The following is a 15,099-nucleotide window of genomic DNA, read 5'->3' as shown; positions in this document are numbered from 1 at the left end:
ATCCCTTTCGTGTATGTGATCATTTTTATAAGGCCTTTCTACCAAACATAAATCAATATTTTATATTTCCAGCCTCGGAGAGGTGGGGTGGGGGGGAAGGGGTACAGGATCATATCGCTGGACAGAGACCTGACACCTGGAGAGAAACACCTAAACTGCAGGAATGTTTAATGACTAAAAAGTGTATGCATTCGTAACTAAACATTTCAATCATTATTGCATTTGAACAGAACAGATGGGATTATTCTTACAATCTTTTTGGAGGGCTATCACATCTCAAAATTACATTTAGAGATAGAGAATTCCATCTACAATGTCGATTGCAATCTAGCATCAAAACATTTGATGCCAGGGATACATTTTTACTCGAAAACCTGATTAAACTGTTTTTTAAAATATATATCTATCTTCAAATACATATAAATTAAGCAGAAGACAAAACTATTGATTTGTTTTTTTATCCCATAATTAAATCATACTTTGTTCAGAGGGAAGAAATCTAATCTTTGAAAGGAATACTGTTAAAGGAATGGCCATCATTCATTTAACAATCTGAAAACTGAGACATTTGGACTGGCTTACAATTAAATAAAAAATTCTGTGAAACACATTCAATGGTTAAATTGAATGCCAGGTCCAAACAGAACAATCTGTAATGACTTAAAGGATTTCATCTGTATTTTTATCACCTAAATAATGAGAGGGAGGAAAGATAGAAAAGAGAAAGAGGGTATACAGACTTCTTCACTTAATAATCTTTACCAAAAAAGACTAACTCTGACAGTGAGTTGGTTCATTTTAGACCTATATCTCCTTTTATCTATGCTGTACACTATTAAAAATAAAGGTTCTTCACGATGCCATAGAAGAACCTTTTTGTCTAAATGGTTCCATAAAGAACCTTTAACATCTGAAGAACCTTGCTGTTTCACAAAAGGTTCTTTGTGGCGAAAGAAGGTTTTTCAGATTACAAAAAGGTAAGAAAGAGATGTTCTTTAAAGAACCTTTGACTGAATGGTTCTTTGTGGAACCAAAAATGGTTCTTCGATGCCATCGCTTCAAGAACCTTTTGAAGCACCTTTATTTTTAAGAGTGTACTTTAGTTTGTGTAAAAGTATTGATTCCTCAAATCTGGATTTTTGCATATAGCCTTCACATTTTTCCGCATTAAACTTTCTGGTGTTGTAGAACAAATCGTAACGAGGTAAAAGCGCTGACTACCTGTATGTCTCCACTCTCATTTGAAATGTTTCACAGGCTGTTGCATCCTGATTGTGTTTTGTTATTTCATCTGTTCAATAAAGATATGACCTTTTGAAAAGTTCAGGCTACACTGAGAGACGGAACTGATGTAAGACGATAGAACAGTTACTGTCATTTCATATAGAGCTGGAGGATTGCTTGCTCTACAAAATCATCGTGGTAATTTGGGGAGAATATTGAACATGATATGTAAAAACTGTAAAGCAAATGAGTAGGATATTAATTAAGGAAAAACGTTTTTCCTTCGTGATGGTTTTTCCAGATTGACTTCGAAATCGTTTGAACAAGATCGGTCATAAAGGTATTTTACGCATTTTAAATGCTTTGTATTTCGTACAGAATTAGGCTAATGAGCTTTTAGTGGCTGTTTTTCTTTCTTTTTTCTTTGCAATAATATGTGGCAGTTTCATTAGAAATGATTCGCAGGACATTTTCAAGAACTCCTCCTTATTTGTTCTATAGCCTAAATCGTACATCTTCTGAAGATATGCTTTTTTTTTCGTTTTAGGATTTAATGAAATAATAAAAACCTTTCAAAAGCTTTCATAAGTAGGCCTAGATCATATCGACAAAGCAAGAGAAAATATAATAGCCTATATGTTTATTCAGCAATACACTAGATGAGAGAAGCTTAACATAGAATGCAGTGCAAAAACCATAACATCATAGAAAACAATGATCTGAAATATAAGCGGAATGTTAAGACTTTTAAACCAGTTGCACGTAAACCTCGGACATTATTTCAATATGAAATTAATACAAAGTGCTGGAGAAAGTTAATAGCTCAATAACGAATGCCATGCATACTTTCTAAACTGTAAAAATGCGATTCATATCATAATAACAATCAAATTCACTAATGAAACCATAAACACAAAAACGTGCTCTATAGCCTATGCGTTTATCCCTTCTGAAATCTGAAATGTTGCAGATAGAGTTTTAAAAATCCTTCTGTTCACTCAGTACAATCTCTATTCTTAATGCAGAATGACTTAATCAGCTAGTGGTTAAAGTACCTTGTCGAAATGATTTTGATCCCTTAAATCATTAGGCTACATCTTGCATAACACATAAGAAGTTGTATATAAATGCTTTGCAGGTAACATAAACAATATGACGCGTAACAATACAAATACATTTCCACACACCGCACTTTTCTCAGTATATAACTGCATACAATTTAAACAGGCATAAGAATAGTCCTTTCCTCTCCACAATATTTTTATTCGCAATGTTTTGAATATGCTATTGATATTATTTCCTCCGCGGCACAGCTATTCACTTTTGTCCCAAAGCAGCCGTGCTTCTAACTTAAAAATAAAAATACCATCCGGCAATATCATTTCTTCAAGTCCGCCACATCGAGGAATCATGAAGGTTTTATGAATTTGTCGCAGTTCAGCCGATTGTTCAGAACGGTAAGGTATCGTGAAAGAGTTTGTCGATGATCGCAGGCGTGGGAACCAAATCCTCCAGTTTCAAGTAAAAGATGCGCTGCAGTCCCTGCGTGCACAGAGCGCGCACCTCCGGCAGCTTCTCCAACAGTTTAGACAACTCTCCACTGCAGGACACCTGATCCTTCAGACAGTTTATGAGCTTGTTTTGAAGTTCCTCTGTTTTCTTGGGCTCTTTTAGTCCGTGTCTCTCTATGGAGATAAGAAACGGTCCGTCAGAGGTCTGAAGCACATCACAGGTTTTGCGCATCACTTGGAAAAGGTCAGACATGTCTTACCTGTAACTATGGTGAGAGCAGCTATGCAGGAGAAGGCAGAGACGTCTATGCTCATGTTCTGAAGGTTGGAAGAAAACTCGACGATAGAGTCGATCCACTCCCCAAAGCCACGCACGCACTGCAGCTTGTGTAAAACCACTCCATTGCAGAACATGAGTTTGTCCTCTGCCAGGTTCGATCTGAAAATTGTTAAAGTGATTATTTAGATCCAGCAACAACAACAAAAAAGCAGCGAGTCCGTTTTTAGATCATGACTGCTTACCTGTAAGCCAGCCGCAGCACAAAAAGTTCAAGGAAGGCTGATTCGAAAAGCAGTTCTTGGTCGCATTTGGGCAAATCAGGAAATCCGGGGATTTTTTCGGCCCATCCGCGAATGATGCTCATCGAAGCAGTGAGAAGATCGTAGAACTGCTGAATGTGCCGAGATTCATCTCCTCCACTATGATACTCTGGACTCGCCTGAAACTACAAAAAGAAAATCGGATTGGAGAAATGTCAATATTTGTTCAAATCAAACTTTATGATTAAATGCAACTTTGCTCTCTTATAATTTTTGTGTAAATTGGACTATCTCACATTCTATCATTACTTCTGAAATTTGAATGGTGAATAGTTGTTAAATTATTACTTAATTCATTCAATCTGAACGTTTTACACAATGTTTGATGCTTACTTTAGAGTAGTCCGGGCGGGCCATGGAGGGGTTGGAGTCTATGTGCGCTCTCACTAGGGCGTTCAGGAGACTGACGGGTGTCATAGAGACCGGGATTTCCTGCGGGCTTTTAGGTTTGGAGGGGAGTCGACCTCTTCGACCTTTTAAACTGGCTGATCTTACAACTGTAAATATATATATTGGTTATACACACCGCACCGCAATATGAAGCCACATATATTTGATAATACAATGCAACGGGCATCATTTTAAAGATGCCTTGGACATGTGAAAAAAACAAAAATGCACTCGACATTACCTTCCTTCACCATCCCTACGACCAGGCACTTTTGAAAACGGCAATACTGGCATCGGTTTCGCCGTCTTTTATCCACATGACAGTTTTTGTTTGCCAGACAAACGTATTTGGCGTTTTTCTGCACCGTGCGCTACAAAGAAACATCACACGCATGTAGCGTATTAATTGCATGTAAATCTACGCCATTCGCATGGACAACTTGAACGCACAGCAATCACAGTATGAAGTTACAATGGAACAGGACACTCAAACCCTGCACTCCAGCCCAAAGCTGTGTAATACATTCAAGGGCCGGACAGAGCAGACATTCGGTAAATACAGATCCGTGGGCAGCCATAATTTGGGGTCCCCCGACGCTCTCTCCGCGACCCCTCTTGTCGGATTAGCGAGATTATTCTATCACGACGGTGACATAAAGAGCGGTCTTAATGTCACCACTGGGAGTTCCGTTACGCACGTTTAGGCGCGATACGACTCTCAGCACAAACCAATTTCATTCTAGACGAAAGTAATGGTGGCAGAGATGAACGAGGGTGTCCCTAGGTGCATATTGGGTCAAATCAATACAACTGAGATAGTTAAGGGTAGCCTAGGCTACTGTAGATGAGTTCTAAAACATTCATTTTCTTGTTCTAATCTCTAGTTGGGCAGGTAGCCAAAAGGTTATAGGTTCAGACCTTCGATGAACTATAGTAATTTACCCCAGTGGGACTTTGACTGTAATAAGTGTAGTAGGCTACTTTGGGCAAAAGATAAAAAAGTGTACCTTGAAGAATCCTTTGCACCCCTCGCATGTGCGCACCCCGTAGTGCTGGCAGGCTGCATTGTCCCCGCACACAGCGCACAAACCCTCGCTGAATGGAGATCCTCTAGCCGGAGGTGAGGCCACCGGGCTTTCCAGTAAAGGGTGTCCGACGTTAAGCGAATGGGATAAACCCACAGCGTGCTGTTTCCTCGGAGGTGCCGGTAAAGCAAAACTGTCCAGCGCACGGTGCGCACCCGGGGTGTCCGCGCCCATGGACACGTGCAGAGATCCATCGAAGCGCATCTGGCAGCTTGACATCGGCGTGTCCACAGGAGACTGCTTGAACGAGAACAACCGAGACATCGCGTTTTTCCGCTGCTGGTCTATCATGTGTGAAGTCGCCAGGTAGTTCTGATGAAAACTGTTAAGGGACCCGCTGTCTTCCCACGTGTGGTGTGGAGGCGCCGGGAAACTGTGTGACTGGGAGATGTTTGGGGAGGCTGGTTTATAGTATACAGGTCCGGTATGTTGTAGGCTCTCCTCAGCCTGGTGGGGCTGATGCTGCTGCTGCTGATGGTAGCTGTGTGCGGGTATCTCCTCCACCTTGATGGACAGCTGATCTCCAGAGTGGGACATTTGGTAGAGGCAGGGAGGCTTCACGTCGTAGCCGGAACTGTAGGTGTCCACAAAGGTGCTGAAACTGGGGAGCGAGGAAGTGACAGCTATTTCTGCGTTAGTCAGGTCCATGCTAAACTTGACAAACTCCGGTGTTAGGAAGTCGCAGTTGTACTCTCCCGTGGTGTTGTAGCTGTAACTCTGAGATGCAGGGCTGGCTCCTGGAGGTGATGTCCCATACTGAGCCTGGACGCAGGGCATGGCTGCAGTGTTAGAGAACTGAATTGTTATGGCTTTCTCTGACAGGGTGCATAATATTTGTTCAAATGTTTTATAGTTTCACGCGTTTGGAAATAAGTGTTTATTTATACGCAAATAAAAGATAATTTATTTTTATTCAGTTTTTTTTTCCATCGGAAAGAATGTATGCAAACTTTCTGACATAGCCTACATTTCCCTGGCCTGCTTCAGTTTACCTCCGCACACCTGCTACTTTTATCTCTCGTGGAACAATCTCTGAAGTCAGGGCTCGTAACAGGAGTTGATGTCAGAGCGTGTCTCTCCGTTCTTTTGCTTTTCTGTGAAATACATATTTTGTCATTAGTAAAAACATCTTCATATATCTTACGCTTTAAGCATGTCAGTGCGAGTGTACTTGATATATTTTTGTAACATCAAGGCACTCAGATGACTTCAACCTAACTTTAAAAATGGATCTTAAGGTGTTGGCAATATTAAAATTCATATTTTTAAAAGATAAAACCTAAAAATAAAGGCTAAAGTTAAGAAACGGTCACGTGTTTAATAGTAGATTTATTGCTTTACAATTCTTCCCACAACTTTATTTTTAAACTTACATACCTCAAATCGCTATTAAATAAGTTGCAAATGATGTATCCATGTAGCTGTTCCTGTTGATAGAAGTTCCGTCTGCATGTAGAGCCACTGCCGCTGTCGACAGCACGCGAAGACTGGAGCCCGAGCGCAATGTGCCTTTGTTTATGAGAACTCTGAACGCCACAGCCCACGTGCTAAGAGGGCGTGACGTCCGGCGCGTCACCCCTTGACGCGAGCTGATCGCTGGACAGAGGGACTGTTCTTCAATCGTCCGCGCGTTTGCATTGCGTGGACTGTCCACTGGGTCAAATGAGTTGAATTTCCTACACATTATCTGTTTCCCAATATAGAAACCACCCACAGGAGATCAGATCTCAAAAGCAATGAACTGAAATTTTGTTACTATTTTGGGGACTCGCCAGTCAGCATAGGCACATATCAAACTTTATCTGCCGTTATATCCAGTTCATAAATGAATGCAGCAAAAAATGCCGAAATGTTTTTTTTTACAGACACACTTAAAGAAAAGAAAAACAACAAATTAGGAATAAAAAATAAATAGATATGGAGAAGGGAGCAAAACACAGCAAATTGCTATGTTGCCATACTTTTAGAGAATTTGGATGGGGGAAATCCATTAAGTTTTGAAAATGAAATCCAAGAAAAAAATTATTAAAGAACAAATACAATAAAATGTCGCTTTATAACCTTGAACCTACCGATGCAGGGCTAGAAACCAGTGTTGGGGAAAGTTACTTTTAAAAGTAATGCGTTACAATATTGCATTACTCCATAAAAAAAGTAACTAATTACGTTACTTGGTTACTTTTTATGGAAAGTAATGCGTTACGTTACTTTTGCGCTACTTTTAAAATCTGGACAGGGCTTGCTTGTTCGTTTTTAAAATAAAAAAGTTCTATTTTTGGCAAATATAAAAGCCTTTTCACACCAAAAGTGAAAGGAATAAGCCTCAGGCCGAAGAGAACAGTACAGTAGAATGCAGAAGAAGAACATTGGTTAATAGAATGGGAATAAATACAAAAAGGATATTTGTGTCGTTTAACATTTAATTATTGCAGGTTTGCGTCATATTCTGAGTTGCATTATTTTTATTCATTTTGAGGAATATCTGCGTGTTTTTTTTTTTGTGAGTGAGATTAATTAATGCATATTCATATTTATTTTAGAACTACAGTAACATCTTCTGATTTCTCTCAACATGGGGACAGGAGAGCTGTCAATCAATAAATTGAAAAAAAAAAAAGTAACTCAGATATTCTTGTGTAAATTAAAAAGTAATGCGTTACTTTACTAGTTACTTGAAAAAAGTAATCTGATTACGTAACTCTCGTTACTTGTAATATATTACCCCCAACACTGCTAGAAACACTGTTCAGTAGTGACGCCATATCTGTTTCACCTGCATCATACTTAGGGAAAGTTTCAATAGATTAGGATGTGTTTCATCTGATTCCACTGCGCTCTCTCTGAGCGGTGAAGGGTTTCCATTGTGAGAAGGGAATCCCGCTGTAACAGAGGCAACTTTGTTTGGACTGAAGCAAGCTGCGTCATCACTACGTCAGCAGCTTCCAGCTCCGTGACGCTTGATGCGCTCGCGCTGAACTTTTTTTAGGCTGAAAGTCTCACCTGTGTAACTGACACGATAAAGTGCCTTGCAAAGAATCTACATTTTTTGGTAAACATTCTAAAGTGCATGCTGTCCTATATATAGTGCCTCAGTTAAGCTATTCTTTGACATTTCATAATAGAGAAAGAAAATTAGCTGTAAACAACTGAGTAATATATTATTCTCAGATAAAAATACTTGTCTAAACATACACTCAACATAACTACAGGTGCATCTCAATAAATTAGAATGTCGTGAAAAAGTTCATTTATTTCAGTAATTCAACTCAAATTGTGAAACTCGTGTATTAAATAACTTCAATGCACACAGACTGAAGTAGTTTAAGTCTTTGGTTCTTTTAATTGAGATGATTTTGGCTCACATTTAACAAAAACCCACCAATTCACTATCTCAACAAATTAGAATATGGTGACAAGCCAATCAGCTAATCAACTCAAAACACCTGCAAAGGTTTCCTGAGCCTTCAAAATGGCCTCTCAGTTTGGTTCACTAGGCTACACAATCATGGGGAAGACTGCTGATCTGACAGTTGTCCAGAAGACAATCATTAACACCCTTCACAAGGAGGGTAAGCCACAAACATTCATTGCCAAAGAAGCTGGCTCACAGTCTGTGATGATTTGTGGTGCAATGTCATCTGCTGGTGTTGGTCCATTGTGTTTTTTGAAAACCAACGTCACTGCACCCGTTTACCAAGAAATTTTGGAGCACTTCATGCTTCCTTCTGCTGACCAGCTTTTTGTAGATGCTGATTTCATTTTCCAGCAGGATTTGGCACCTGCCCACACTGCCAAAAGCACCAAAAGTTGGTTAAATGACCATGGTGTTGGTGTGCTTGACTGGACAGCAAACTCACCAGACCTGTATTGTCAAGAGGAAAATGAGAAACGAGAGACCAAAAAATGCAGATGAGCTTAAGGCCACTGTCAAAGAAACCTGGGCTTCCATACCACCTCAGCAGTGCCTCAAACTGATCACCTCCATGCCACGCTGAATTGAGGCAGTAGTTAAAGCAAAAGGAGCCCCTACCACGTATTGAGTACATGTACAGTAAATGAACATACTTTCCAGAAGGCCAACAATTCACTAAAAATGTTTTATTATTGGTCTTATGCAGTATTCTAATTTGTTGAGATAGTGAATTGGTGGGTTTTTGTTAAATGTGAGCCAAAATCATCCCAATTAAAAGAACCAAAGACTTAAACTACTTCAGTCTGTGTGCATTGAATTTATTTAATACACGAGTTTCACAATTTGAGTTGAATTACTGAAATAAATGAACTTTTCCAAGACATTCTAATTTATTGAGATGCACCTGTATACATGCGGTCCAAATCCATTTAGTCCTGAGAGTTAAACAGTGTCTTAAGTGTGTTTGTACACCGTCCCTCATAAAGGATGGTCTAACAAAACGCCTTTCTATTCCAAGTGGACACGCCTTCCTAAAATTGATTGGACGAGAGATGTGAATCCTCTATACTGATTTGTCCATCCACCTGTCTGTCAAATACTTCCTGTCATCGTACTTCCTGGATTTCTGAATAAGTAACATTGTAACATCACAGTTGACACCGTCACTGTCCATGATTTTCCTTTTTAGACATCATCATCATCATCATCACCATCGCCAAAACCAGTAAGTAAAAACCAGGGTTCTCGGCATATTATGTGTTGTATTAATTGCCGTCGATCGTCGAGCCTGTCCGATCTGTTCTTGGATGCGAGCCAGCCACTGTTGCTCCAGCCCATAATGTGTCAGTTCTTGAAATGTATGTCATAGAAATTGCCTCATGATAAGTTCAATTCAAAGCTGTATTTGTTTTATGTTATCGCACGATGTACTTGCAACGAGCCCGATGGGTGATGGTTGATTCGATGTCTATAATAGGGTTCATGTGAGTTCATGTGATGGAGTGGATGGGTTAAATGAGTCTGTATTCATCACTGTTGTCTTTAAGAACTGAGAATAAAGGCAACTCTTCTGATTTTTCTAATGGAGTGAAAACGGTTTAAGGTAAGATTGTAGAGATGTAATAGGCTGACTTTAGCCTGAATTACTGTACATGTTCACACTTCAGTCTAGGAGTCTCATATTCGCTTGATTCTCGTACAATGAACTGTAAAATAATAACCTGTAAGATCACTCTCAGACGTTATGGCTCCTCTCTCTCTATGCACATAGTTTGCCATAAATGGACCATGCGGGACAGGCGTGAAGTCAAGCAGTGTAGTAAAAATGACTCATTCACTTCCTCTAGTATCATGTAGTGAAATGACTTGCATCCCTACCCAGAGATTGATTATGGCTTTACTTTGACCTTCACCAGAGATTTCAGTCAGTTTTAGGATTCATACAGTAGTTGTTTAGCTACACAAACTGGTCGTGGACATATCAGTTTTGTTTCATTTTGACACAAAACACTTGTGAGTTGTGAACAAGTGTTACAGGTTTGTTTCATTTTATCATGCCAAGGTAAGGGAATGTGATAGAGGTGATAAGGAAGATATTTTATTCTGTTTTCCTTTTCTTTTTAGCTTCTCAGTATGACTGACTTTTATAGCAATGTATTTTCTTTATAATTATCAGAAAATCAGTCATGTTTTCATAAAGTAACCTTGAGCTGTATTGGATATGTTCTTTACGATTATTTTTATACCCTACATACACTCTTTGTCAGTCCTTTACAAGTTATGTTTTCTCTTTTTATAACTTGAGAATAGCTAATTTTAGTTAATTGAGTATAATTTGAAGACATCAGAAAGGAGTCAGTAGCAGGCAATTATAAAACAGAACACACTTAAAAAAAAATTCAAGGGGTCATATCTTATCTATTCACGATCAGCTTGTAACACTCCAAAGAGAAAGGAAAACTTGAATATGACCCCTTTAAATGATCTAATTGTTTTCATGCATAAACACAATGACATCATTATGTTAAATCCTTATGTTTTTTTTAAAACTGTATTATTTATCTTAATAATATACATTATAAATGCACAGTACATTGTAAAATGCATATCAGGAAGGGATACTAATATGATGTTTTCTGAATGTTTTCTGTTTCCAAAGGCATTTATTCAAAAATCTTCTTAATTTTTTAATCTGTTTCAGGGATCAATGGCTTTCAGAAAGGCAGTGAAGGGAACCCTAATAGGGGGCGGAGCTATAGCAACAGCCTTCGGCCTATCACAGTTCTTTGAATACAGGAAGAATCAGGTATTGTTTTAAATAGCATCAGTGTTGTTGCTCTACCTTATTCCATCTAAATATAAAGATTTGGCAAATTCTTTTGACAAATACCAAACATTTTATTTTCACATCTCACATTCATACAGTGACTCCTACAGGTTAGACTGCAGAATACACAGACCACAGCTGTTCAAACCCATCTGTACCACAGCATGTCTTGTCCTGATTCAGGAATGTTCCCTATGTGTTCATACAACCTTAAAGGTACCGCCTTATTCAGGACAGTATAACTCTGGCCCCATATTTTGATCTTAAAGCAATGATCAATTTATAGCTATTTATAACTATTCCTTATTTATAATTCATAAAGGTTTATTCTTGTTTTCATGTGGTCAACAAACGTATGGGACAGATTTCTTGAATGAGTGCTACAAATCTTATTAAGATTAGACTTATAAATCCAGATACATTGGAAAACCTCATTTGCACCTTTAGGTACTGTCTCAAGTCTCCAAACTTACCCCGTTCTCTCTCTAGGGTAGACCACCGTATTAAAATCAGGTTTTGTTTGCTAAAGGGAGATTACACTTGAACAGTGATACACACATTGTTTAAAGGATCTCTCTTGAATATGTAATCATGAACAATCTGAATCCCATTCACGCCATCAGGGAGTGTGTCACACACCATGTTCTGTCCGTATTTAAACTAGTAAGAACCTCAGGGGTCTCGTCTGTTTAGATGCTATACCAAATAACGGAAGGTCAAGTAGATTAAGATAATCAACAAGGCTTTCTGAAACAATTGAAGAAAAAAAGACAGACCCTTGAAGAGCAATGGGAGTCCTGATTTTCTCTCTCATCATTTATTTAAATCTTCCCAAGCCCATTTTGTCCATTATCTTGCATCTCAACTGTTCCAATCCCAATGAAACTCCAGGGAGTGAGAGAATTGTACGCACTCAAGGACATGGTTTCCATGGAGATTGTCACTACACGATTAATTTGTCAAAAAAATAAATAAAAAAACAGTTAAAGAAGATCTTGATATTTTTTCTAACCATCTTCAAATTTTGTTACCAATATGAACACTCTGCAAGACTTCATTGGATGTACTGCGGCAGTCAATCAGATCACCTTCACGTCACATTTGCAACCCATGTTAAGCGTTTCACTGACACAAACTTTTGTTCTGATGTTTCTCCATTTATTTGTTCATTTATCCCTTGTGTCATCTCAATGCAGCCTAAATGGGTAAGCAAAAGTCAAAAGAGAAAGAATGAATCTTCTTTCAAAAATTGCTTGCAATCATGCATGTGGCAGATGCTAATCTTTGGGATTGTAATGTAAATTTAGTGAGCGTGTGTGTGTGTTTGTGAGTGCCGGTTTGTCTCCTCTATGGCAAGGGCACTGTTACACTCTGGCTGAAGTATCACTCTGCGGTAGCCGATTGCATATTTGCATGAAATTCTCTGTTTCCGTCATGCACTAGTCCTGATTGCAGGACAGCCCCTCTTAATAGTGTGCGGATGTTTTAAATATGTGTGTCCTTGGAAATAGACACTAATTACTGAATCTTGTTTTTACATGATATTACTGTCTAAATTGCAAATGTCTGGGCTCATTTGGTCATTTGCAAGTCAAATGGACTCTACGGGCTTTTGGGGGCAGATTGATGTAATAATTTAGGCCAAATGCTAACGAAAAAATGAATAAAACGTTTCATTATGGCTAAAACCCTCGACACCTAGCGTAGCCCAGGCTTGTTTTCTCTTCATTTGAATTTTGCGGGGGTTTTTGCCTTCATGCGACCGATAGCTTGGCAGCTATTCATTCACAATTTCATAGTCCCTCTGCTTGACTTTATAAGAAAATGAACAGTTGATTTAGTTTAAATACCTAAACTGATATCAAGCTTAAGTATAACATATCACATATTGCTGTCTGTTATAATATGAAAGGTCACAGTGCAAGTTGCCATAAAGTGTGACCATGTCATGAATGCTAATTTTATTTATTGTTTTAGTTCAACTCCCTTGAAAATAAAACTATCATTGTAACCTAGAACTAACTGAACTAGAACTTTGAAAACCCAACATTTGAGATGAGCAATTATGCATTCTGCTTAATTCCTATGTCTTGGCATGCTGACTAACATAATGTTTTATGAAATGTATTCTGTCGTCTTGATGTGAGTGATTATTATGAAAAGTGCATGTTCAGTGTTTCTCTAGTAAATTTCTAGACATGTTTTCTTGTCTTATTTAATCGAAATGAATCTGTTTTAATTTAATTTAATTTATTATCATTATTTAGTGTTGTCAAACGATTAATCGCATACAAAATAAAAGTTCCCTTTCATGGGAACTTCGAACTGCGTCCTCTAGGGGTCGCTATGGGAAACCTAGAGGACGCAGTGTCTCGTTCCCTACTCAGGGAACCATGGTTACACAAGTAACCTGAGACGTTCCCTTTCATGGGAACTTCGAACTGCATCCTCTAGGTTTCCCATAGCGACCCCTAGAGGATGCAGTGTCTCGTTCCCTACTCAGGGAACCATGGTTACACAAGTAACCTGAGACGTTTTTGTTTGCATAATATATGTGTGTGTTCTGTTTATATTTATTATGTATATATAAATACACACACATACAGTATGTATTTTGAAAATATTTACAAGTCTATATTTATATTCCTATAATTTATATTATAAATACATATATTTAATATATAAACATAAAAAAAAAATCTGAAATATATACATGCGTGTGTGTGTGTGTTTATATATACATAATAAATATACACAGTACACATACATATATTATGCAAACAAAAACTTTTATCTTGGATGCGATTAATCGCGATTAATCGTTTGACGGCACTAGTTTATTTGTGAAAAGTTGTCTGTTTTCTAACTTCAGCGGTTTCCTCAGGCAGTCATCCTTCCCGTCCTCAAGGGTCATTCACCTCTCACTCCTTTTACTGTGCTGGATTCGTCTGTTTGTGGGTTTATAGGCTTGTCTGTAATGATAGGGATCATATAATGAGTACTTGAGGAGTCCTTGGTCGCTTGGTACGGGCTGGTGTAATGACTTCAGCAGAGATAATGTTGCCTCACCTCCAGTATATCCCAGCCTACGGTGGCTTTGCACTGAAGCACCTTATCGCCCTTTACCCAATTGCTAAACAGTTGTTTTGTTCACAGCAGATGTGGATTGACAGGTCAAGGTTCAGGAGTGCTTGTTATAAATAGGAGCTTCAGAGGCTTGAGTTCTAGAAGGGTGTTTGTGTATTCGGTGAGAACATGGATTGTGATTGTTCGGTGTATGGTAATGGACAGTCGAACGCCATCCTCTTCAACATCCTCAGCCGAGGCGAGTCGACTCCGAAGAGGGTTCCTCAGACGTGCCACTGCGAGAAACGCAGGACGGTTTGTCTGAAGACTCCCGGCGAGACGTGTCAGACCGCTTCAGACGTGCTGGTGAAGACCGTGCACTTCATGAAGAGCTTGCCGGCGTTCCAGCAGCTGCCACCTAAAGACCAGCTGTCTCTGCTGCAGAACTGCTGGGCTCCGCTCTTCATTCTGGGTCTGGCTCAGGACCGGGTTCTCTTCGAGGTGCACGACTCTCCGGCGCCCAGCATGCTGAAGAGAATCCTGCTGAACGGCCGAGAGACGCCGAGCTCCGATCCAGAGCAGCCCACGCTTCGAGCCTGCCTCAAGAAGTTCTGGAGTCTGGATTTAAGCCCCAAGGAGTACGCTTATCTGAAAGGCACCGTGATATTCAATCCAGGTACGGTCTCCAAAACCAACATGGTGTTGCACATTAACATATTTAGACACTAATTTATATGAAGTTATAATATCAAATACTACATACAAAAGTATTCAAATGTAATCATTCAAAATAATATATATATATGAAGAGTTTATTTGCAAAAAAGATGACTCTTTTTTTTCTTATTTTTTTATTTTCAAAAATCATGTTTTTTATTGTGTTAGTTAGCTGTTTTTTTTTTGTTTGTTTTTTAACCTAGTCAAAATAACCCAACTGCTGTTTGATTGAGATTAACTGGAATGCACAATGAAAAAACATGATTT

General features: G+C 38.9%; 2 protein-coding genes and 1 long non-coding RNA gene across 6 annotated transcripts; 2 read left to right on the top strand and 1 right to left on the bottom strand.

Annotated features, from left to right (window-relative positions):
* Positions 1-1,882: 1,882 nt before the first annotated feature.
* Positions 1,883-6,277, bottom strand: LOC107555438 (nuclear receptor subfamily 4 group A member 2). Of its 4 annotated transcripts, XM_016238241.1 has the most exons (8): positions 6,188-6,277; positions 5,803-5,904; positions 4,733-5,589; positions 3,967-4,096; positions 3,669-3,832; positions 3,258-3,460; positions 2,996-3,174; positions 1,883-2,909 (listed from the first exon to the last, which is right to left on the bottom strand). In XM_016238241.1, the coding sequence occupies exons 3-8, from the start codon at positions 5,585-5,587 to the stop codon at positions 2,674-2,676; spliced, it is 1,767 nt and encodes a 588-aa protein (XP_016093727.1). In that variant the 5' UTR covers positions 5,588-5,589; positions 5,803-5,904; positions 6,188-6,277; the 3' UTR covers positions 1,883-2,673. The 4 variants fall into 4 exon arrangements, with proteins under 4 accessions (XP_016093727.1, XP_016093729.1, XP_016093728.1 ...); XM_016238243.1 differs by lacking the exon at positions 6,188-6,277 and having other exon boundaries at positions 5,813-5,825; XM_016238242.1 differs by lacking the exon at positions 6,188-6,277 and having other exon boundaries at positions 5,778-5,822.
* Positions 6,278-9,338: 3,061 nt separating this feature from the next.
* On the top strand, positions 9,339-12,017 carry LOC107555437 (uncharacterized). The gene is made up of 3 exons (XR_001605162.1): positions 9,339-9,447; positions 10,924-11,028; positions 11,148-12,017. It is a non-coding gene; the product is annotated as an uncharacterized lncRNA (long non-coding RNA).
* Positions 12,018-14,286: 2,269 nt separating this feature from the next.
* On the top strand, positions 14,287-14,844 carry LOC107555404 (nuclear receptor subfamily 0 group B member 2-like). The gene has a single exon (XM_016238181.1). It carries the CDS (start codon positions 14,305-14,307, stop codon positions 14,842-14,844), a length of 540 nt encoding a protein of 179 aa, XP_016093667.1. The 5' UTR covers positions 14,287-14,304.
* Positions 14,845-15,099: the final 255 nt, after the last annotated feature.

Source organism: Sinocyclocheilus grahami, unplaced genomic scaffold (genome assembly GCF_001515645.1).
Source record: "Sinocyclocheilus grahami isolate Dianchi unplaced genomic scaffold, SAMN03320097.WGS_v1.1 scaffold534.1, whole genome shotgun sequence".
Taxonomy (NCBI): domain Eukaryota; kingdom Metazoa; phylum Chordata; class Actinopteri; order Cypriniformes; family Cyprinidae; genus Sinocyclocheilus; species Sinocyclocheilus grahami.
Note: the sequence above shows the minus strand (reverse complement) of the source record. Positions and strands in the feature narration are given on the sequence as shown.